The 22314-nt window shown below is 44.8% G+C and overlaps 1 protein-coding gene across 1 annotated transcript in view; it reads right to left on the bottom strand.

Moving 5' to 3' along the window:
* Positions 1–22314, bottom strand: part of CNTNAP2 (contactin associated protein 2) — a 1879249-nt gene that overhangs the window by 114024 nt on the left and 1742911 nt on the right. The window contains exon 21 of the mRNA XM_070265133.1: positions 4083–4176. Coding sequence (XP_070121234.1) covers positions 4083–4176 — 94 coding nt within the window. The remainder of the gene's footprint in view (positions 1–4082; positions 4177–22314) is intronic.

Raw genomic sequence — 22314 nt, 5'->3', positions numbered from 1 at the left:
TCTGGAGACATTTTTGATGATCACAGCTGGGGGGTGCTGCTTGTACCTAGTGGGTAGAGGCCACGGATGCTGCTAAACATCCTACAATGCACAGGAAGCCCCCACAACAAGGAATTATCTGTCCCCAAATGGCAACAGTGCTGCTGTTGGGAAACCTGCTTTGAGAAAAGCTTTCTGAGCTTTGGTTCCCTATTCCACACGATGAGGGTGACAGCGGTCTGGGGCGATGTCGGGAGGATTACAGAGAGCACTGCACTTAAAACAGATACCACAATGACGGATATGGAGCCAGCATCAAAACCTGGTAATAGTTTTCTTTATTTATGTATCAGGCATTGTGCTGGATGCTTCCTAAGATGTTATTAGCTTAATACTAAAAGAGTACTTCATGTATTCCGCAAATATTTTTTGAGTACGCTCTACATGCTAGGCACTGATCTGGCAGCTGCAAATAGATTGGTGTAAAAAAAAAATAAAAGACAGCATATTCCTCCCTCAGGGAGACGATAGCCTGCAAGTAGGCATTTGTGTCCCCATTTTGTAACCGAGAGAAGCCAGGCCTTGGGAGGTTCAAGTATTGTGCCCAAAGTTTCAGTGCTCATGAGAGGCAGAGCCTGGATTCAAATGTAACCAGCTGCTTTGGACGGAATGTTTGCGTCCCCCAAAGTCATATGTGGAAATCCTAACCCCCAATGGGATGGCATTAGGAGGCGGGGACTTTGGGTGAAGCCCTCAGGAATGAGATTAGTGCCTTATCAGCAGAGATACAAGAGAGCTTGCTTCCTTGCTCTGCCAATTGAGGATACAGTGAGAAGACAGCTGTCTGCAAACTAGGAAGAGAGCCCCTAGCAGACACCAGATCTGCTGGCACCTGGATCTCAGATTTCCCAGCTCCAGAACCGTGAGAAATAAATTTCTGTTTTGTTTTTTTTTTAATTCTACTCTTTGTAACATTTTTTAAAAAATATTTTCTTTTTCCTTTTTCTCCCAAAGTCCCCCGGTACATAGTTGTGTACTTTTTTAGTTGCGGGTCCTTCTAGTTGTGGCATGTGGGATGCCACCTCAGCATGGCCTGATGAGTGGTGCCATGTCCACGCCCAGGATTCGAACTGGTGAAACCCTGGGCCGCCGCAGCAGAGCGTGTGAACTTAACCACTTGGCCACGGGACCAGCTCCAATTTCCGTTTTGTTTTTTTTTTTTTGCTTTTCTTTTACGACACCCACAAGACTGGAACACGTTTTTGTGTGTGTGTGAAGAAGATGGCCCTCAACTAACATCTGTGCCAATCTTCCGCTACTTTGCATATGGGTCATTGCCACAGCACGGCTTGACCAGTGGTGTACATGTTCACTCCCAGATCCGAATCTGCGATGCTGGGCTGCTGAAGCAGAGCGTGCAAACTTAACCACTACACCACCGGGCTGGCCTCAAGTTTCTGTTGTTTGTGTGGTCTTCTGTTACAGCAGTCCGAGCTGTCTAAGATACCAGCTCTGCCTGATTCCAAAGCCTACATTCTTTCTCCTCTATTATTATCAGACACCTGCTGTTAGAAAAACCGGATTGCAAGGTGTGTGAGAACTACAGACCCTGCCTCTGTGCTAACTTCATTGATCGTATCAGCAGCAGCATCCATGCCCTCCCACTGGGCAGTATACTTCTAGGAGGATATTCTTTTCGTTTCTTTTTCCTTTTGTTCTTTATTAATTCAACAAATATTTATTGAGCACTCGCTCCTTGTGAGGATACAGTGGAACTAAGAGACGCTGCCTTGGTCTGCAGGGAGCTCACGGGCTGGTGCGGAGCGTCAGTCTCTGCTGGAAGTCAGTGCACTGGGGACCCGTCGCGGGAGCCCAACCTACTCTCATGCACATGACACCATGTCCATCTCGGGATTGTGACTTCCTTATAGGTATTTATGTGTTCTTCTCATAACTTATTGCCACACACAGTAAGTTTATGTGCACAGCACAATTTCCTGTGATGTAATGTACACAAAACTCTGGGTATAACCCTCGCACATCTGAGGTTTGCGTCATGCTTTTAGCTTGGCACAGATTGACAGCACAGTAGATTCCTAGTTACAGAGGATGTTGCCTTTACGATGTTATTTGTTCCTGACCTTGAAGGTCCCTGCCACACTGTATATTGTAAGTTTACCAAAGTGAGAACTGAATCACGTGACCTGAAACCCTAATGAGCCAGAGAGAGTTACTTATCATGAGGGAAAGCAGCAATCACCCACCATTCCTGTCAAAACTTGAGTTTGTGAGGTTTATGGAGTAACGAGGCCCATTGTTTCAGGTATGTTCATGGTGGATGTTGCTTTAGGAATATCAGAGAGTAGTGTCTTTAGGAATATCACAGTGTCATAGTGTAAAGTTTGTTTGGATGGAATCATTTCAGCCATGAAGGAGCACTTAAAATTTTCGATTATTCTTGACTGAATTGTAGGAATGCCTCTGGTGGTATGGGGCATCACCAATGTCTCAGGATATCTGCCTTATGAATGCCAACGCTCTATTCCACTGAACAGCCATTTCTGGTTGCTAATTAATGGCATCACTCGATTTCCATTTGCATCCTTCTGGACAGGTCCTTTTGATCTACTTAGGACCTGGACTCTCGTCAGAGAGACCTGCCTTCAAAACTCTGCTTTGCCACACACTAGTTAAACAACTTCTGCAAATTGACTCCCTCAGCTTCAGTTTCCTCCTCTGTAAAATGAGGATAATAATCACAGGTCTTGCTTCACTGGGTTGTTGTAACATTTAGTTGTCACATTTACACATGTAAAATGTTTAGCACAATGCCTACTACACATGGGTGGTCAATGAATTTTGGTCCCCATTTCTTTTCCACTTCCACCCACTGACTGAGCTGTGTCCACCCCTTCCTGTCTTTTCACTGAGGATGTGGTCTTTCCCTCTGGCGGCCTTACATACAACTCTGCTTGCCTGCTGTCTTGCCTGGCGTGGTCCTGGTTCTAAGTCCAGGAATACTTTTTGCTCTTGGCCACTTTCTGGCATGAGATGTAGGACTCATCCCTCAACTGGTCAACCTCTGCTGCCAAAATCTTCTTCTGTCTTTCTCCTTTCATTTCTAAGTCAGTCAGCACAGAGAGTTCAGCACCGTAGTTAGGAGCAGAGAGGGAGGTGTCTGACTGCTGGGGTTCAAGTTATGGTTCCACCACTTATTAAGTAGGTGGTTTTGGCGAGGTTGTTTAACCTTTCTGTACCCCAGTTTTCTCAACTGTAAAATGGAGACAGTAATCTTGCATTCTCTCGCATAATAATCTTAATTATCTCATGCAATTGCTATGAAGGTTAAATGAGTTCATGTATCTCAAGTGCTTAAAACAGAGCTTGGCCTGCAGATGTCCTACCTAAGCGGATATTATTGTTTTTATTATAGGTGGGTATCCTGTTCTCCCCATTATTTGCCCCCATCTTTTTAAGTGAGTGCTTTTCAGGATTAATACCATTCTGATCACTGTTATCCACTGGACACAGAGTCACCTCCTCCTTGGCCTGCACATTATCCACCATCTTACTGTTTCCATTTTGGGTTCACAATGTATGTTCTCATAGAAAAAAAATTCATTGGCTTTATATTAATCATTTAAAAATATTTAACCAAGCATATCTATATTTTAATCTTAACAGCACTGATTTATAGTAAAGGGCCAGGGTTGACTGTTAAATTCACAATCACACACAGGGGAGGATATTCTGTTATAATTTTCCAATTCCTATTGGCTTTCTAATTTGCAAATAGTACCAGGTAGCTTTCTCAAGAGTGAGAAGAGGAGAGAATCATGTTGATATGCTTAGAATAAAAAAAAGTAAAGTTAAATATTGTTAGTAGGTAGAGGTCTTTAATAAACCAACGAACAAATTTTACATAAAGAAGCCGGGAGCAGACACTCAGCTTTACTTACGTTTTAGTTTATGTCACACACCAAACAATGTTGGTTCCAGTATCATCACTGACTTAGAACCCCAAGCACAAATCACAATGTATTTCAAAGGCAAATTAGTAGCTTTAGAATATATTACGTGAGCAATTTACCCCAAACTCTTACCTATAACTTTTCCCAGAAAGAGCGACTTGGGAGAATTGAACAGCGTGTCAGATGAACTTGGCAGATGGTAACTCACAGAAGGATAATGGTCAAGCTGCAGGAAGAAAAGAAGAGACACTGTTAGAAGAACGTCGCTCTCCTGCACTGGAATCAAATCTTCCCGGGGGGTGACGTCGCTCTTTGAACCCTGGTTTCCGGATATCTCGCATTATCTTATTGCCACAGCGCTGTCTCTGAAATACCAGCCTGAGAAAACGGGATGTTCATCTACTCCTCGCCGGGATTATTTGAAAACGATTTGAGCTCGCTAAGTGAAGGCCCAAATGAATTGATCTCCAGCTTAGGCACATTTTCTGGGGATAATTTACCTGCTGGATGAAGATCCTTGCTCATTTTAATAGAGTAAAATCTGCTGGATCCGATCTCCAGTGTCGACCTCTGAGACAGAAAATGCTACACCCATAGCAATGAATTTTCTTCAGGATCCTCTTACTGTCCTGTTTTCTTCACCTTTTGGTACTATCAGCTTACAGAGCAATAAATATTGATCTGCACAATACCTACCTGTCTATCTATTCAGATGCTGAGATTCAAGCTGGGTAATATACACAGTTTTCCTCACTTATCATAATGAGGGTGATTTCTCCTTTCTGCCACAGGGCAGGGACATTAGCGCCTGATGGGGACAAAGACCCATTTGCTCCAGCAGAGCTGTCCTTTGAGAGTGGGGGTGAGTTGGCAGCAGAGGGAGGGAAAAATGAAGCAGAGGGAAAGAGCTTACAGATAACGGCTGTCAGCACAAGACACATTTCAGATGACATTTCCCTTGGACAAAGGGCAGACGGTGGGGTCCCAGAATCACAGCACTTCTCTTGTCTTTGGAGCCCCTATGTGGCTTTCTCTGCCTTCGCTGTCTTTTTAAAACCGATATGGTCTAGTTGCGTGTCCCTAACTAGGAGCTCCGAGAGCTTTCTGCGCTTTTCTGTGTCCGCCTGTGAAAAAGCTCTTTGTAACCTTTCGTTTTCGTTAACACCTGCTAAGCTAAGCACGAGAAAAGGCGCGGTCAGACGAAAACGGGGAGTCGCTGTCCGGCCGCGGGCGTGCCGATGGGAGCCGCGCGCAGGAGGCAGCTTGCCGCGGACCGCAGCGCAGACTCCAGGACCGAGGTCCGCTCCGGCCCTCGCTGCTCACGCGGCCCAGGTGCGCGGAGCTGCAGGAGGCCGGCGGGGAGGATCCGGCGGGGCGCCAATCTCACGGGCCGCGTTGAGAACAGCTGCTTTCAGGAATGACTACCTACGCCTGAAGCTTGAAACTGCTTCCTAGAAACCTAGAGGTCCTCGAATAGTCAGGGTTAAGAGCCAGCGAGTCATCACATCTCAGGAATTTGGGGAGTTTGGGCCTGCAGAACCGGTATTGTAAGTTTTTGTGCAAGGGTGAGTATCTGGTAGCGTTGTAACAGAAGTTCGACAACACTATTAAAGCAATCATTGGCATGTTCGACTATAATTTTGAAAAGCTTTCTATAATTTCGATGTATCGTTAACAAAACTTATTCCAGCTGGAGAATCTTAAATATTTTAAATCATAAAGTTGTTTCTCTGAAGCAAAGGCGACTCAGTTTCTGAGACCAAATATTATCTAGCTGCTCTGGCGCCATCTAGTGGCTTATATGGGTCACTGCTGCCGTCCCTCCATCCACCTGTTACCTGTTGTCAAAAGGCTACGCGCAAAACGCTATTGTAACTAACAGGCTAGCCTGCAATGCTTTCCGGCGATGACCTGCCCCTAAACCCTGCCTATGCTTTAATCTGTCTTGTTAAAGAACTTAAAAATGATACACACGATACATGTTCATTACAGAGAAAAGAATAATAGAGAGTGGCAGAAAAAAACCACCTGGTGATAACTAATGTTACATTCTTTTGATTTTTTTCAAAAATGGAAAGGAACCCAACCACCCATATGGTTTTGCATTTACTTTTCATTACTTAACAATTATGTATTTGCATTGTGAGAAAGAGTATTATGAAACTCTTTCTGTGTCAGTGAATATACAACTAAATCGTCATTTGTAATGAATGACAGGTATTTCATTTTATGGATTTATAGAAGACAATCTTTAAAAAATATCAAATTTCTACATTTAGACTTTTAGATTTCTTGTGTCTTCGGGCCCAGTACAGTGCAGAGCACGTGGTAGGTCCTCAATAAAAATGTGCTGACATTCACTAATACAACTCTTCAAGCAGTGGGCACAGAGTAAGACCAGTCCTCGGGGGTGGCCTGGCCCGCGCAGTGGAAACAGCTTCCTTCCTCCGAGCCCTTTCTACGGGTCCAGACCAGACAGACCTGGCTCTTCAGCAGCCATCTTATATTAATTGTACTGAGCTCGCAGCAAAATGAAATTCCGAGTTTGTCCCCGTAGGTTACTTTCAGCTCTTTCCATTCCCATATAATACATGCAGTTGATGGCTTGAACCCAAAACGAAAATTTACATTTATTTATGTTAAATTTTATTTCTTTTGTTTTGAAGCCAAAGTTTTGAATCTTCATTCTGTCATCTAACCTATCAGTGCTCCTGCCTGGTTTTGGTTTATCTGTAAATATCCTGAGTCATAATTCATTCATGAAGTGGAGTCTGCCTGAGCCACAGGCCCAGAGTGTGACCCCTCTGACTGGTGGGCTTGCTTGGTGACAAGCCCCCTTGACGTGGAAAACTATAGCCCCTGTGCAGCCCGTGGGTGGCCTGAGAGCTCCGAAGGCCTCCTGCCCCCCGCGGCACACGCCCATCGCCGGCCACTGAGTACCTGTCCCCTGCCCTCCCACCTGCACGCCACAGGGTGGCCTGCTGCCTGCCCTGCACCTCCAGACCAGCTCCAGCCTGGCCAACCTGTGAACTTCTGTGCTGTCTGGAGCTGAGCAACCACACCTTCTCCAACGAGCTCTGAAACCCTCCACGTCTGTCCTCCTGTGGGTACCCTCCCTCAGCCCAGGCTGGCTCTAGGAAACTCTAGAGGGTTTTCCTTAAATCTTAGAGTTCCCTGTATCATAGTTTATTCTTATATCAAACACCCCATATTTAACCTACTGTGTGGTTTCTATCTCCTGACAGGACCCAGACGGCTGCACCAGGAAAAGGAGGAAGCAAATATTGAGCACCTACTGTGTGCAAGGCTTATGCTAGACTTATCACATCTTATTTAATAGATATTGAATAGGTGTTCTCTGTTTCCATATTACAGAAAGGGTCCAAAATCAGAAAGAAAGTAAGTGGCAGAGTTGGCATTCTAACCCAGCCATATCTGGCTGCAAAGACAAACTGGTAAGCTGCACGTGACGGTCCCCTGAACCAGCCCAGCCGTCTCACCTCGGGAAGGGAGAGGACCAGCTGCATTTTAAATACTTACATTTAAAAAGGAAAATACATTAAGTCAGATAAGGCAAGAAAAGCACCACCTGAAAAGCCTCAGGACCCGTCCCCTGATATCGGTTCACTTGTGTTGCCGGCCGCCTCTTTTCAAATGAAGCCTGGTGCATTGGCCACGGTTGAGTGTAATAATTTCAAGGTAATTTCTTTGGGGTCCACCTGAGCTATTTTGCTGTACATTTAGCTGGTGGTCATTTCACTGGCAGTTAAGAGGCAATAAGAGATTGTGTAATAGAAGCTCATTAAAATTAAAGACTGTGACTCCGTGTGCCCGAGGACAACCTTAAGGGAACACTAATTTGTTCAGCATTTACCATTAAATCATTAAAAGCATATTGGTTCAGGCTGGGGCTCGTGTCCTACACGCAGAGTTGAGAGCTTTACCGGCCGTTCAGGTACTATTTTGCGATTTCGCTTCATTTCCATTCTTAGGCCACAGTTTGAAGGGACTTCATCAGCCTGTTTATGTTTGGGGGATGAAATGGAGACGGTAGGGGAGGAACAGGGGAGAAAGACCTAAGCGTGTGGATGATGTCTCACCGCTGGAGGGGCCTGGCCCCCTCTCCTGAGATGAAGGGACGGGATATCCTGCCATCGCAGGCGGATTTCTGGGCCACTAGACAAGGGCCGAGATGTCTTGCCTCCTTTCCTAATCCCTAATTTTTGGAAATACTTAGAATTTAGCTCAGAGATATTGAATTTGGGACACACCATCTTGATGGATATTTTTACTCCCAGTTGAAGCTAAAGGCTAAACCTGATCCGAGGCTGCTGTGAACAGATGTCAGGAGTAAGAAACGATGGTCAGCTCAGTTCACATCCGTTATCCATCTCGAACCATCCCTCCATCATGAAATGCCTACGGACTTTACAGGAGAGGAATTTGAAGAGCAGAGACCATATCTTTCTCTCCCACCTTAATCTCCATCCCATCTGGGGGTCTGTAGCTGGGGGACCTGCAAGCCTCAGGCCACTCACAACTGAGAATCCGAAAGAGCAGGACTTAACCCCAGCATCAAATTCATCTAAATGTTTTCTGCTCTTGCTGACTCCAGAATCATTTTGTTCCCGTTGATGGAGAGGACATGGAATAAACTCAGATGGGAGCGGGAGATAAAAAAGTAGTTAATTGTGGGCCTGCCACCAATTACAGTTTTGCAGCCTGTCCCTTCCCATCCCCTGGCTAGACAGTGACTTTGTGAGGACAAGGGCCCTGCCCCATGGACCTCTCCTTGCCTGGGAGCTAGCGCAGGGCCTGATATGGCTCATATTTGTGAAACCTTGAGCAGTGGGCTAAGCAGGCAGTAAAGAAATACACCTGGATGTTGGAGCCCAGGGGACAGCACCTCTCCTCTGCGCTTTTGGCTCTTTTCTGCAGCATCATCTTGTAAACCACTTGGTCCATTTATAACCCACAGGCAATGGGCCTGGACCATCTTAGGTGCTCACTTAACATTTATTAAGTGAGTCATCACTGGCTGAGCTGTGCTCACACCTGTATGTTTGAGTGTGCGTGTGTCTTTAAGGTATGGGAACCCTAGCTTTTACTTGCATCAGAACATCTGTTCTTCGAGGAGATGAGCCCTATGGATGACTCGATTGACTGAAGCCCTCATAGAATTTTATGGCCGTCAGGTTTGAGCGAGTGAACCTGACTCCATCCTCAAAGACTGCATCGAGGGAGACAGACTCATGGCTAATCTGGGACTCTGAATCTTTATGCCCTGGGACACTCCCCGCTACTCCAGGAGACTTGAGTTCAGCATAGCCCGTTCCTGGGACCACATGGCTGAGAACCACAAGTGCATCATTGGGGGGACAGCATGTCAGCCTCTTCCCAACCTATACTTCCAGGCCACATGACCATCCCTATAATTCCAAGAGCAACCAAAGATGCAGATGGTAGGTCAACATCTGGGAGGTCATGTTGCCTCCTACCTTAATTTCTTTCTGGCCTAAGCTGCTCATAAACCCTATTGACTCATAGGGAGACTTAAGGAGAAGAAAGAGGCCAAGAAACACTCTCCTCTGTAACAGAACCATGGAATACATGAGAAATAGTCAAGCTTTTGTACTTGGGTTAGCGATGAATGCCTGTACTGGAGGGGCCTGAGCGTGTTGCATGGCATACGGGAAGTTAACCGAATACTTCAGTAACCTGCAGATCGACAAGCCAAGGAGACTTTGCCTCTTCACGACAGATTAAACGGCCCCTGAGGTGATCAGAGGGGAAGGTGGCATAGGTGGCATCTTCCTAGAGCAAGGAGAGGAAAGAGCGGAGGGTCATCTCTTGCCTCTCTGCTCTGAGGCTGCTCAACCTCTCTCAGCCCTTTGGATCCACTTCCTCCTCTCCAACATGCTTCAGGGCCTCATTTGTGCTGAGTCCTTTGCTTGGCATGCTCTTCTGCTCTTTCTTCACCAAATACAATGAATGAATGCTTATTCTGGGAATTATTTTCTAATCTATTCAGTTTATTACTAGCCCTGAGCCTCACACAGTCCCCTCATGAGCTGAGCTCCACCACGGACTTCCATTTAACCAATTAATTTCTGGCAAGGCTAGAGGTGGTATAGCCTAGAATTAAACAGACAGACCCATCTCCTTAGCTCCTTCTCCTAAGCCTACGCCTGGGGTCTGGAATCCTCCTATCCTAAGACCAAGGAAAGGAGAATTTGCTTCCGTAGTTAGGAAAGATCCAGCTGAATCCACTGGCCCCAAGTCTTTCTGTATGGAAAACACCTTGCAAACGGGAGCTGTGGGCTCCCTCTAACCCGAATCACTTGGCCATGAGAATGCAAGGAGAGAAAGTGGCTGGTCTCACCTTTAGCTTGTTACTGCTCAACCCTCTAGAACCCCTGATTTGCTAGGACCTTGTTTCCCTTCTTTAGGGGGTGGAAGGACTCGCTCTCCTTGTGAGGGTCACTATGGGGGCTTTTACAAACCATCTCCTAGATGTCCAGCGTAAGAGGGCTAGTGAGAACGGGCTGGGAGACAGGTCCTGGCTCTGCCACTGAACAGCTGTGTGACATTCAACACACCACGAAGACTCCTTAGACTTCAGCTTCCTCATTTGTAAAACAAGGAGGTTGGACCAGATAATACTTAGGTTTCTTTGATTGAAAATGTTTTGCTACTATGGCCTAAGGAGCAGTGTTTTCCCAGGTCCCTGGGGCTTTAAGGAGAATCTTCTAAGACTCAGCTCTAGGGCACAACTTTGTAAACTGTTCGTTCAGTGTGTTATTCCACTGCAGCCAAGCCTAGTGACAGACGGAGGGCGGGAAGGGTCACCCGCCCTGTAAGGCGGAAGCAGAGTTCCCTCACTTTCCGTTCTAAGACCCGGGCCTTACAAGAAGAGCTGTCTCTGCCACGTGTCTTTATGTATCTCAGCAAATTTGGCTCCGAGCTTCCAGCCCTGAGGAAATGCTTACACAAAGGTCGGGTTCGGTCAGGGATGTTCAAGCAGGGAGGGGCCTTAGAGACAGGTAGTTTATCACTTTCTTCCCATAAACACAGGAGAGGAAGCAGGGTCCCAGGGAGAGTCAGTGGTCTGCCCGGGTTCACAGACTGGAAGTGGTAACGTTGGCCTTGAACTAATATTAAATCCACAAGGAATGTTCTTTTCCAGAAATGTGTAAGGCTTGAGGAATAAAGGATTGAAGAGACAGATCTTTCTTTGCTGTACACGTGCATTATTTCTCTTTCAGAGATGTCAGGAGGTTTCATTTATGGCTTTATAAGCAATTTTAAAATGAGAGGTATTACGAGTCCTTATTACTATTGTCATTATCCCATCATTATCGTGGTAATGAAATCAGGACAATACATGGCCTCATAAGGTCTAGTGCAATTGAAATCCTGCAGTATTGAGGCAATTAAGAGAATTAGTGAACCCGTTAGGTGATATATGTTTTATATCAAAAATTTCTCAAAATAGTAAAAAGAAAAAAATTAGCTTTCAAATGTTGATCTACTTTCTCTAGTCTGACACTCCACCTACTGGAAAAACACTGAATACTATTTAAACCATAAAGTGTTTTTTTAAAAAACTGATTTTGTATCAATAGATCTGTATAATTTTTATAAATATCAGTGACTCAGAGCAGAGATTCTCATTTCACAGCTGATATAGCATTTCTTTGATAGCATTAATTTCAAGGACTTTTATAGCAGGAATGGCCCAAACACTATATAATTTTTTTCAAAGAATCTGGTCAGAAAATATTTAGGACTTTCAGGTTTGTGTTTTTATTTGTACAAGAGAACTCATGAGATGATTATAAAGCATTAAAAATGAACATCTGAAGAAATATCTAGTAATTTACACCTCCAATTTCCTTCTTAGACATCTAGGATGAGAATAGCTCATGGTTTTTATACACTTTTATATTTAAAATCACTTTAAATCAACTTTAATCGTAACACATAATGGGTGGTTTAGATAATAATTTATGTAATTAGCATCAATTAAATCATTTCATGTGGCATATTTTCCTGAAGAGCTGAAGGCAAAACGCATTTTGATAAACTGTAAAATGACTTTCTAGGAGTATGGAAAAACAAATAAATGGGTGGAGAAAGGAGGGAGAAAAAAAAGAAGAGTAGAAAATAAAATTAGAAATGGTCAATTTTGAAAATAGGTATTAACAAATACCATGTTCCTAAAATTATATAATAATTTTTAAAATTAATTGGATGAAAATAATAAAGAACAATGAATGAGAATGATTATGAGAAAGAAAGTCGACAGAACAGATATGATTGAGGCCTTCTCTATTTTCTTCTTTATTAGCATCCGTAATCTTGATTTGCCAAGCACGTGTTTCAACGTGCCAAGCTCATTGTTTAAATTTGATTGTTGGCAACTTCCTGGGTGAGCGGTGTGGGGGGAGTTTTGATAAGGTGAAGATGCTGTAGTAGGAAATGTCGGTCTCATGAATCTACGAATGGGGAAACTGCCCTCATCTGGCGTGTGTGATGTTTCTGATGCCACGTTGTTTATCTGCTGAGGTTGGGACTGGTCAGGGTGGAAGCAGGTGACTACTCTGATTCACAAGTTCTGAGCATGGGTCTCTTGCTGTGACTGGTTCAGATACAAGGACTTTATTTGCAGGTGAGCCCCTCACAGAAGTCTACTCTTAGCCAAATCTTCGGAAGTGAGCAGGTTGGCTGCAGGGGCTGGAGGCATCTGCCAGTGTGCCCTCCTGAGGAGGTCACACCTGTCCAGTGGTGCGCCCATCCCATAGGCCACCCAGGGCATAGGCAAATGAGTATCACATCGCCTGACTGCCGAGAGGGCTTCTCTGTGGGAAGAGTGGGACCTAGGCATAGGACTCAAAGTACCCCTCTGACCATATCTCCTTTTAGGCAGTAGTGTTTCAATAAATGATATGACTGCTAACACCTCCTAATGCTACACAAGGACTTCCATTCGATGTTGCTGTCCAGCCACCTTGTGAACTGGGCTTGGAGCTAAGCTGAAGATGTGCATAAGGAGATGCTCCCAGCTGGATTCAAGGTGCTTAGACTCTTGTTTTGGAATTAAGACTAATAAACAATTAGGGAATAATATTACAAAAGAAATATATGAAAATTGAATATAAAGTACTACCCCAAATTCTAAAATGTATGCTATGGAGAGTAACTGCAATCATGGTTTAGTACTTAGCTTTGCAGAGTGGAGGCATTTTGAAGGAGGAATGCGTACACCAATTCTCTCTAGGGGTATTGAGGTGAGCAGCCCCGTTGCTCCTCAGGATGTGCACTGGAGAGAATGGAAGGCTTTAGGGCAGCTAGATTGTGGAGGGCTCTGAATGCCAGGGTGCAAAGTTTGGATCTGATCCTAACATGGCTGGGGTTACACTTTTTAAAAATTCTGGTGTGACATCTCCATCAACTTGCTATCATTATTATTTGTAACCACAATTTCTTTATAAGGAGAGCAAATTCAAGGTGTTATGTCTGCTTGAGCACCTGACTGCTCTGGGCCCAAGTTTGGACTGAGAAGGGTCTATTTCTTGCTGCACATAATACTGGGGAGACCTGGAGATGAGTGAGGAAGGAAGTGGGGAGAAAGAATCAGAGAAAAAAGCCCAGCACGGCATGGGGTGAGGACTGTGAGAAACCTTGTAGAGGGATGAATAAAGTGACTGTTGGGGACATGAATAGCTAATATGTGACATTCAGTGGTTTGTTGTTCAAGAGTTCAGTGTGCTGTGTACTCCTCCCCATGACACTGAGATATTCAATAAAGGCTACTATTCAATGGATGTTTTGAGTGGTTGCATGTGTTTGTGCACCAAAGAAGGTGCCAAGTTTTATTTTGGGTAGATTTGTTGTGGATCAGAGAGAACACCCATAGAAGAAAGAGCCTAGAAACAGAGAGGACCCCTGGAAATTCTGCCAGGGGAGTGAATTCGGATTCCCTTTAGGGAGGGAAGGAAGGTCAGAGGAAATTGTGGAGCAAGGGGATCTGATCGAAGGCTGGAGATTGAGTTCAACCTCATGGCCAATCAATCAATCATGCCTTCATAATGAAATCAGAAAACCTCTGGACACGGAAGCTCAAGTGACTGTCCCTGATTTGCACTTCTCCGTGTTGTCACACATTAACACGCAGGGAGGATGACGTGTCCTCAGGACAAGCAAGCTTTGCCTTTGGGACCTTCCCGAATCTTGCCCTCCACCTCTCTCCCTGATTTGCATTCTTTCTAATAAAACTGTAATCGTAAGTATAGTGCTTTCTTGAGTTCTGTGAGTCATTCTACCAAATTATTGAGGCTGAGAGGTTAGTGGGAACCCATGAATTTGTAGCCGCTGGTCAGAAGTGAGGGTGGCCTGAGACCTCTGAACTTTCAGCTGACCTCTGAAGTTAGGGCAGTCTTGTGGAGGACTGTGTTCTTAAGGTGTGGATTTTGGCTTAACTCTGGGCAAGAGCTGGTTCTAGAAGTCTTTGCAGAGGGTGAGCTAATAAAAGAACAAGGCTTAAAAAAATAAATACGAATAGTTTCGAAGCTGTGGCTGAAACAAATAAGATGAGATTCAAAGAATTTTCACAGGGCTGAGTTCGAAACAAGCATGGGATGCCAGTCAGGGTCATGGCAGCAAAGAGATGGCTCACCCAAACATGGTTGAATAGACGAGTGTTTGTTTAATGGAGGGACTGTCTATCAAGAAGTGGGTAGTGCTAAGGGAACTGAGAAAGGATGCTATCACTCAGAGACTAGCTGTAGTGGGAAGGCATTGTTATTCCTAGACCTGAAAGACAAGGGAGGGCCATTGAGGGCAGAGCCATGGAAGAGGGGCCAGCTGGTGGCTGTAGGCTGAGGGACACAGCCTTGGTCAGGCAGAGAGGAAGCAGGGTCAGGGGTGATGCAGACCATGATTTCTCTTACCTCTTGCCTTCCATTTTCCTGGCAGTCTCTCATTGGCTGAACTCAACCAGAAGCCAGTGGCCAGGGAGCCAAGAGGTCAGCCTCTTCTAGGGGCAGATAAGAGTGAGAATGATGGAACGGGGCCAATGCAGAATGGCAGGCACTCAGTGCATGGGAGACAGTTTACTTGAGAGCATATCATGTGAATGGAATCTAGAATAATATTATGGTTCATTCATTCATGCAATGGATCTTTATCAAGAGCCTACTATGTGTCCTGCACTGTTTGAGGTACTTAGGATACATTAGTGAACAAAGTAACAAAAATCCTTGCCCTTATGTAGCTTCTTTTTTTAGCACAGGGAGACACAGAAAAAACAAAGATGCAATATGCTAGAAGATGAGAAATTGTTTCCCTTCAAATTAGGGCAGAGTGAGTGGGATCTGGTGTGAGAAGGAGGGTCAGACTGCAGTCTTAAATAAGATGGGTAGGGTAGCCTCGCCGAGGAAAGGAGATCTGAGCAAGGACGTGAAGGATGTGAGCAAGTTAGCCCTGCAGATACCCAGGGAAAGAACACTCGGGGCAGAGACCAGCCAGTGCAAGTCCCCTACAGTGGGAGACTTCCCGGCAATGAAGCTGGTGACCCTAACGTGGCGTGAACAAGAAGAGTCATACAAGGTGAACTCAGAGGGTAGACACCGGCTGATTCCTGTGGGGTCTTGCAGACCATTACAAAGACTTCGGCTTTTCCTCTGAGAGAAATGAGGTCCTTGAGAGGGTTTTGAGTGGAGGAGTAACATGCTCTGACTTACATTTAAACGATGGGGTAGTTAACATGTAGAGAGGCACCTACAGGGGTGGGGGGGCGCGGAGCCTGGAGCCCAGGCAGGAGACGACAGACAGCCGAGGAGGCCTGCTGGAGGCCCGGGCTGTGCAGCAGCTCTGGAAGTGCTGAGACCCGTCAGAATTTGCATGTTTTCAAGGTAGAGCCAATATGATTTTCTGACAGACTGGATGTGAAATGTGAGAGCAAGAGAGTGATATTCCAGCAAGGTTTCAGGCCTGAGCAGCTGGAAGGATGGAGTAGGCATCAGCTGAAATCGGAAAGGCTACAAATGAGGCAGGTTATGAGGAGGGGGTGGGTCATGAGGTCACATTTGGAGACACTGAGCTTGGAATGTTTATTAGGCATCCAGTCGTTGGTTATGTGTCCAGTAGTCCGTGTGGCAGATGAATCTGGAGTTCTGGGAGAAGCTGGGTTGAGATAATAATTTGGGAGTTTGGGGCATATAGAAAAAATTTAAAACCATGACACTGGAGAGATCATGAAGAGAGTGAATAAAAACAGAAAACAGAGAAGGACTAGAGACCGAGCCTGGAAATACACTAACTGAAGGAGGTCAGGAAGTGGAGGAACAGGCAAAGGGGCCTGAGCAGAGGGACCAGCGATGGGGGGTGGGGGGTAAGCAAAAAGGAGGGTGGTGTCCGCAAAGGCAAGGGATACTTTTATCAAATACTGCCTTTAGTGGAGCAATAGGAGAGCTGAAAATTAGCCACTGGATTTAGTAGTGAGGAGGCCATTGACGATCTGGAGGAGAGTAGCTTTGGGAAATGGGCAAAATCCTGATGGAGAATGGGCGTGAGAAGACGGAGGAGAAAATATTCTACAGTACGTGCATCTGGCAACAAACTTGTATCCAGAATATACAAAGAACTCTTACGACTCAGTAATAAGAAGGAAAAGAGTCCAAAAAATAAAAAAGGGGGGCAAAAAACTTCAACAGACACTTCACAGAAGACTAACCAATGATCAATAAGTGCACAAAATGTTGCTCAACGTCAACAGTCATCAAGGAAATGAAAATTAAACCCGAGATGGGACACCACTACACACCCCCTCGAATGCCTATAATTAAAAAGACTGACAATATCAAGTGCTGGTGAGTATGTGCAGCAACTGGAAGTTTCCAGCTTTGCTGGAGGGAACATAAAATAGAAAATAATTTCTTATAAAGTTAAATATACACTTGCCATATAACCCATCAATTCCATTCCCAAATATTTACTCAAGAGAAATGAAAAAACATACATCCATGCTATACTTATCTACGCAAATATTCATGACAGATTTGTTCATAATATCCCTGAACTGGAAATGATCCATATGTCCATCGACAAGTGAATGAATAAGCAGATGGTAGTGTAGTCATAAATGTAATACTACTCAGCAATACACGTACAACTACAGACACGCACAACAACATGAACGAGTCTCAGAAGCATTATGCAGAGTGAAAGGAGCCGGACAGACAAGGTTACATACGCCATGACTCCATTTATATGAAGTTATGGAACAGGTGTGGTTAAGCTGTGGTTTTACAGAAGTAGAAATGTGAAGAGGGGCTACTTGGGGCGATAGCTGGAGGGAATTGACAGGAACGGGGCTCCAGGGACCCTTCTGGGGTATGAGAAATGTTCTCTGTTTTGACAGTGGTGGTGGTCACATGGGTGGGCGCATTTGTCAAAAACCCTCAGTCTGTACACTTCCAGTGTGTACCTTCCATTGCATGCAATTTACACTTCAATAAAGTTAATTTAAAAAAAGAGAAAGTGAGAGATGCCGACTTGAAACCCTGAGCATAGACATTTATTTCCAGGAGTTTTGTTGCCAAGAAAAACAAAGAAATGGGGAAAGTGGGATCGGGGGAAAATTTTGTTTTAAGTGAGAAATATCTACTTGTTTGTTTCAGATGGGAATGAACCCGAATAGAAGAGAGACAGCGTTGGCAACAATGTCCTGGAATAGGGGAGACAGCATTAGTGGAAGAGTGGAGGGACTGGCTTTAAATGGGAGCCTCAAGAAAACTTAATTTCCCTCTGTCCTCTTTTCTGAATGTTCTGCAATAAGAATATTTAATTTTATAATTAGAAAAACACAATAAATCGTATTTTAAAAAGAAGAACAGCATATTTCCCGTATCTGGTGACGTCAGGCAGGGACTGGTGGTGATTCCGTGTTGGATAAGGGGTTGGACTAATGGCCCTTAAGGACCACTCGAATTCTAAAATCATTCTAAGCAAACATTTACTAAAGTTTGCATTTTACATTGTAGTTTTAAAGGAAGAACCTGAAGAGGTTTGGAGCAATCCTCTTTGTTGTCGTATCTAGGAAAGGAGGTAGAAAAGGATATCACCATGCTCAGATACGGGGAAACTGAGGCACCAAGAGGCGTGTGTCTGATCCAAGTTCATGGAGTCAGTAGTAAATATTCAATGTAACACACAGTACTGTGCGCAGGACACCGTGCTAAGCGTCATTAGAAAGGAAATTTCCTTACTCCCTGCAAGTCTAGGACTCCCTGCTCTAGAGCCGAATCCCGTGATTGTTATTTGTAGAGAAATGAAGATGCACTTTCTATCATTGTCATGCCCGAACTAGGGAGCTAATGGTTTTCCTAAGTAAACGGCATTCATTGATCAATGGTTCTTTGCCAGATAATGTTTTAAAATACTGAGAGAAAATATAAATGCTGTATGTCTAATCAGACTGAAGTCAAGGGCTTTACGGTTCTAAACCCATTTAATGAAACGGCATTTCCTCTTCATTGGCTGGTCTTCCAGGTTGACAGCTTTGCTCGAATTGTGATTACGGAGTGACTCTCACATGTGGGGTGTTTAAGTAAAGCAACTCCAGGTGTTTTGCTCTATTGATCGTTTTAATGCACTGGCTTCAGTATTTAAATGAGTTTGAGTTTGTTTCTTTAATGGTCTTTCAATAAAGCTTAAGTTGACCCGGTACCTTTTGCAATCACAACACTGTAACGGCAGGAAGAGACTAATAATAAAAATGAACTTATTTTGTGTGGTTGAAAAGGTTACATTTTCTATTGATTTAACTGTAATATAGTTAAAGTCCTTGATATTAAAAATAAATTCAGCGAACACATCCTTTTTAGTACAGTGGCTCTATTGATATTACTTTGCCAGTAGGTTTTGGCAGCAATAACAATATTGAGGATGGAGTCTAAAAATTGGCATTATCAGAGGACTGATAACCACATCCTTCAAATACTGTTTCAGGTGAAAGAGTGGAAAGGTATATCAAGAAAACTGTTATCCACTGAGTGACTTCAGAATGTGGGGTAAGTGCCATGGGTCTAAGGGTTCAGTGTGACGACCAGTTCTGCTGGCTTATGGAAAGCCGTAAAGCTTGGCTCCCTAGGAACACTGAAGTTGTTTAACACAGTGTTTGGAGCCTGTTCCAAGAAGGAGAATGTGGGGAAGGCTGGGAGAATTTAGCAGAGGTGGTGAGGAATGGGAATGGGAAGGACCAGGAGAAATGATGAAAGAGAGGTAAGAGCACTCACTTCTCCCATGACCCAGCGTCGCATGAGTGTGCGGGGGCTGTGTGTGTGTGTGTGTGTGTGTGTGTGTGTTAATGCTGAAACAAAATGAACCAAGACAATTCTCAGCCTGGAAGCCTGTTAGAGGTGGCCATGGACTCGGAACCTCTGTTCAAATCTACTCCAGAAAAGGCTTGGGTGAGTCTGCGGATGTTGAAATTCATGGTGACCTCACAGGTACAGACCACCTCTGTACTTTACCCAAATCCCAGCTCTTTTTCGTTCAATCTTCTGGAGAAGATCTAGTTCCTGACATTCTCCCTGGGTCCCCTTGGCAATCTTGGGAAGAAAGAACATGCTGCTGAAAGGGTTTGGAATAAGGAGGGGAAACGTAGAGAATATCCCCCCAAAAGTTTGGTCCTCATCTTCCTCCTCCTCCATCTTATCATCATCAGTGTAGCATCTAACATTTCTTGGAGGTCAGATGCCACCTTAGGTACTTTACGCATATTGTTTCAGTGAATCTGCCAATAACTCTCCGGGCGCATACTCTTATTGGCTCCATTTTACAGTTGAGGAAACTGAGGCACCAGGATTGAGTTATGATACCTAAGAGGACACACAAATCCTGACACGTATAGTCCAGAGGTCCGTGGGCCTGTAAGTTTCAAGCTTCTCCGTGGTGCCAGCCTGGATCCTGTGCCATTGTGAAGCTAGGCTGACATGATGCCCACAGCAGGTGCACACGATACTCCTGGGAATGAGTGGAGAGCTGGGGCACCCCAGCATCGCCTCTGCCCTATGTCTTCCTCCTCCATTTTTACTACATGTCCTTTTATCGATCTTCTGATTTGTATGGCCCCATCCCCCTTTGCATCCATCTCTAGAAGCAGGACAGGTTTTCAGATATGGTCCGCATGTCAGAGGCTACAGAACCTGTCAATGATTTCACTGCTGCCATTTGTGGTGTTCACCGTGCGCGTTACGCTCACAAGCACAGGTCGAAGCTACGGGGCTGACATTCCAGATCCTGATGTCATTTTCACAGGGCCCAGGAGTCAGGCTGGTAGAGTGGGCTGATTCGACTGTCTCTTCTCACAGCTTAACTTCTGCTAGTGGCGCTGGGTGACAATGTCAGAGGGATGCTCGGTAGAGCAGCAGCCATTTACTCAATTGCTTTCTTAGTACTCATGCTCCCACTCCTTTTTCGATGCCCTTTCTTCATCTTCACTTTTGAACTACCAGCCCAGGCTCTCCATTCTAACCACAAAGGAGTTTTTTTATCACCACCCCCTCCAACATTTGGATCATATCTCCTCCTCTCAAAGAAGTTAGCATAGGGCTAATTCTTTTATTCACTAAGTGGTTGCTGAGGGAACAATGCAAATATCGAAATTAAGTGGTAGAAAGAATCCATGCACCCTCAAATGCATCGAGCTCATGGTGTGTGCCCAGAATCCATTCTTTATGAACTCGATGCATTAATTTACTCAGTCACTCAGCAAACGCTTCTTGAGATTCTCCGGTGTCCCCAGGGCTCAGGGTCAGAGCTGTGAGAGGTGCAAGGAGAAGCAAAATCCCTGGGTTGTACCCTCAGAACACAACAGCAAGCTTCCATTTACGTAAGCAACACAAAGTCCCACTGCCATCATGGCGTTTCACACCACAGGTGAACGACCCACACTGCAACCCATGACTCTGGGTCAGTTGGGAGTTTGTAGAAAAGCACACCTAAGCTAGTTCCACATGGCAGTCTTCCCTTCCCCAGTTCTCAGCACTGGTTATGGCTAACGACCACTAGAGGGCAATTTAACACCAGCTCAAGACCTGCTCCAGGTCAAGCTGTCCATCAAAATCCTCACGCTCCATCCCAAAGCCGACTGCTCCCTCTCCCAAGTTTTAGGCAGCATGAAACTCTTCAGAACCTCAGACCGCATGTTGAGACACATTTATTTTTCAGAGAGGAGATAAATTTATGTGGGATAGGAAGCTGCTTTCAGGTACCTGTGCATGGGAAACAACCCACTCTGCTTATTGTACTAAAAAATAGCTTTGAGAATTACAATCTTTGAGGGTGGTTTCAGTGCACTGCAGATGGCTATAACACTATAATGCCTTACAGACTGGACTTCAGTTTTCATGCCAGACAAAATAGAAAGCGAGCAACGTTATCTTCTTTCTTGAGAGATGATTTATGTACTTAATGTGTTTGGGGGAAAGAAATGAACTCGCCAACCTTGGGCTTATGAGCTTTGGCTGTGCTCTGGAGAAGGAAAGAGACAACTGACGTCTCAGACTCTAAACTGCATCAGAAATTGCATTGCAACTGCTTCCCCACTGAGGTGTAAGAAACGTGAAGCGAAGTAAACACATTTTTCTGGAGTGTAGGAATGGAGGTCCTGGCTAGCCCTGGAGTGCATAATTCATTTGCAGATGAAATTGCTTTGGAAAAGAAATGAAAAACTTGGAAGTGTTGACATATTCATTATGAGTCTTTTTCTGTTTCTGATCAGATGAGTTTCATGGGCTGAACTTATTTTTTCTTAGGTTCCTCTGTATAATATTTATGAATTGCAGAAGTGCAGACACTGAATACCCGCAGTGAAAAATAAGTAAGAGGATATGGTCCTCTTGGCCCCCATGGAAATCCTTTAAGGAACAGCTCCGTTGCCTTTGTAAGTCTTCTCTGATCCATTCCTCCCACCCCCAGGATGATTAATTTCCCCCTTTTTCTGTGCTTCCTCAGCACAAGCTTATACTTCAATTGGCCCTTGGTTCATGTCTGTGTGATTGATGGTCTCTTCTGCTGGACTGTGGCTCATGGAGGCAACAGCCACACTGCTCGCTGTGAACACACCAGGCGCCGAGGACTTGCGGTGTGGGGTGTACTGCAAATTGCTGGGAGAGGAACCTTGGTCCTGAAGGCCCTGTTGATAATGACCCAAGGACTGCTCTCTTTTTCTTTTGCTTTTAAGAAAGAGAATGGAATTGGGAAGGAAAGAAGGGAAGCAGCGTTTATCGGGCAATAGACTGCTAGATGTTTTCACATCTATTTTCATTTAACACACACAACCCCCATTAGAATAGGT

Source organism: Equus caballus, chromosome 4, assembly GCF_041296265.1.
Source record: "Equus caballus isolate H_3958 breed thoroughbred chromosome 4, TB-T2T, whole genome shotgun sequence".
Classification (NCBI taxonomy): domain Eukaryota; kingdom Metazoa; phylum Chordata; class Mammalia; order Perissodactyla; family Equidae; genus Equus; species Equus caballus.
The sequence above is the reverse complement of the archived record's forward strand: the minus strand, read 5'-3'. Positions and strand labels throughout refer to the sequence as shown.